This window comes from Cryptomeria japonica, chromosome 8 (genome assembly GCF_030272615.1).
Source record: "Cryptomeria japonica chromosome 8, Sugi_1.0, whole genome shotgun sequence".
In the NCBI taxonomy this organism is placed as follows: Eukaryota; Viridiplantae; Streptophyta; class Pinopsida; order Cupressales; family Cupressaceae; genus Cryptomeria; species Cryptomeria japonica.
In genome coordinates, this window is record NC_081412.1 from 400,832,859 (window position 1) to 400,835,587 (window position 2,729).

Below are 2,729 nucleotides of genomic sequence, written 5' to 3' on the forward strand. Positions count from 1 at the left end.
ATTATTATTTGTAATACACTTGATATTCAAATTTCAATGATCGCAATTTTTTTTGACAACCCTTCATATCTCATGGGAAAACACAAGGTATTTATTGTGGTCACCTTTTATATTTGTGATTGGATAAACTATTAATACGAAGTATTCCAATGCATATAGATTGCCATCCCAATAGTTGTACACATAAGGATAGTATTTTTCACTATGATAATAATACTTGTTTAAATGAGCACAGAATTTTATAAATGACCCACTTATAGTTGATAATTATGATATATTATATAAAACCAAAATAACGTTCATAAATTTTTCACCTGTTAATTAATGTTTAATATAACATTCCTAGGTTTCCATTTATTTAAATTAGAATCATCTTGAACAACATTCAGATATTTTTTGATTTGCACATAGACTAATTATTAATAATACAGAATATAAATATACTCCAAGACACAATCTTATAACCAAAGCTTGAATCGTATTATTGATTTTATTGATTGCCAAAAGTAATGGGCAGAGTTGTATTTCTTTGGTTTCTATCATTTGTATATGTATTTGTATTGATTGCCAAAAGTAATGGGCAGATTTGTATTTGTTTGGTTTCTATCATTTGTATATATGTACTATTAGTATTCCAAAGATGAGGCACATGGATTAAGCCTCAAAATGAAGTCTCATTAGAAGTGAAGTAAAAGAGTTGGAGGGATGATGTGTAAGTGGCAGTTGGGTACCAACTGCTGGGTATGACATCCATTGCAGTCACTGTTTTTGCGGTTGAGAGTGATGTTAAAGATAAAGAGAATGGCGCCTTGAGTGGACCAACTCCAGTTAAGGACCATATTGCTCCCCATGACTGCTGCATTTCCGTCCAAGTGCTTGATCCAGCCTGAATTTCATTACAAATGTACAAATCCAATTTCAAATTATAATACAATCAAAGCAATATTGCTAACATCATGAAATACACTCAAGGTTATGTCAAACACAACAGATACAAAATGAGATGAAAAGTGAACCTGTTTTAGTTTGACGCTTGCCACATCTCCATCACCCCCTTCGTACATAATGAGTACGGAGAAATAATACTCACTGGATCCCTCGTTTACCCTGAAAGCCAAGTTCCACCCTGGATACATGCATTTTGTCCTGTAATAATACATTTTCCTCTTGTTAACAAGAATGTATATGCTTGGATAGAAAAGAAAAGTATTGATTATAGATCTAGGAAATAAGTTTGAATTGACAACGTAAAATCAATCATGCCAGGTTGAAATCTTTTTGTAAAGAATTGTTATTTATTTTTAAAGATTTTATATCAAATTTAAAGAATCAATTAGTTTTTCATATTAGATCATGAATAATAGGTTGAAATTTCTTCAATTAAGAATAGTTTAGTTTTTCATAGTCATAGGTTGAAATCTCTTTTTCTAAGAGTCTTTTAGTTTTTCATAATAGATCATGAGTCATAGGTTGAAATCTCTTCTACTAAAAATTGTTTCATTATTCATATTAAAACATGATAGGTTGAAATCTCTTCGACTAAAAGACTAATTTTTTTAAAAATGAATAAAACAAAAAATCCCTGCCCTTTACAAAAGTCCTTGTACTACCTTTCGTAAAGCACTTTGATCTTTCCCTTATTACGAAGGGCGTCAGCCTGGCCGGGCACGGCCATACGACCAAAGGCTGATCCGCTGAGATCAAACCACACTTGATCTGTGGAGCACCCTGGGCATTCATCCGTTATTATCAATGGCACTGCCTCTCCCGAGCATATGTCCTCGCTACATTTTACCTGCATTATTTATACTAAGTTACAGATTATGAAATCAAAAGAGCATGTCTGAATTACGAGAGAGAGAGATCATGTGTGAACAGACCTTGTAGCATGATCCACAACCTTTTCCATTTTTCCACACGGGGAGATTTCCTGCGCTCACTTTCGTTTTATATGGTACCTTATCCACAAGATCACCAAATCCACATGCACCACCTACATAGCACATTGGCTCAAAATAATGTAACATATGTTTGACATAGCACCATCTACTAACTAATCATACAATGCATTTACTTGGATATCATGACTCGAAACTATATACAGTTAGTAGTATAGGCAACTACACTTATATTAATTAAAATTACAGTTTTATAATTTTATAAATACGGGGAGAGGCGTAATAACATCATAAGCTCGTGTTCCATATTAGAGCGCAAAAGAACTCTGAATGATATAAAATCCTCCAAGCAAGAAAAAAGAACGTAAATCATAATTTGTTTGGAGCTTTTCTAGATAGTTGATTGTTGAAATATTTGACGGAACTGTAAAGCTTCCTAATTTTACCCAGATTATAATAGTAAGAAATTAGAATAGAGTACCTGTGCTTCCATCTCCTTCTGGAGGGCCATACCAGGTAGCCGTAGCAGGTTGCCATCCTTGTTCATCCTTGCTGCCGGCCAAACTTACTGTTGTATATATTACTAAAATGGTTAGTCCTAACAACAAAACCCGTCTTGTAATCATTTTGCAGTAAGGAAATTGAGTACATAGTATCTATCAGATGGGAAGATGGTGTTATATATATATATATATTTGTTCTCGTTTATTGGGTGGGCTAAACTTAGAGTTGGAGATTTATTTTTGGGTGACTAACTAAATTGGTCATGTTTAAATCTGAGACAAAGAAGATCATCTCCTGATTCTTTTCCACTGGTTGGACGACAACATA

General features: G+C 33.5%; 1 protein-coding gene across 1 annotated transcript; it reads right to left on the reverse strand.

Annotated features, from left to right (window-relative positions):
- Positions 1–661: 661 nt before the first annotated feature.
- LOC131857681 (expansin-B3-like) lies at positions 662–2,524 on the reverse strand. The gene is made up of 5 exons (XM_059210383.1): positions 2,380–2,524; positions 1,881–1,993; positions 1,611–1,795; positions 1,017–1,146; positions 662–886 (listed from the first exon to the last, which is right to left on the reverse strand). Exons 1-5 carry the CDS (start codon positions 2,522–2,524, stop codon positions 662–664), a joined length of 798 nt encoding a protein of 265 aa, XP_059066366.1.
- Positions 2,525–2,729: the final 205 nt, after the last annotated feature.

Bases quoted from the DNA above. Each gene is read 5' to 3' on its own strand.
- LOC131857681 (XM_059210383.1), bottom strand. From the start codon at position 2,524: ATGATTACAAGACGGGTTTTGTTGTTAGGACTAACCATTTTAGTAATA. The intron at 1,796-1,880 runs GTCTGTTCACAC...TAAATAATGCAG, and splicing joins GTTGTGGATCATGCTACAAG to GTAAAATGTAGCGAGGACAT. The intron at 887-1,016 runs GTTCACTTTTCA...AATGAAATTCAG, and splicing joins CAAGCGTCAAACTAAAACAG to GCTGGATCAAGCACTTGGAC.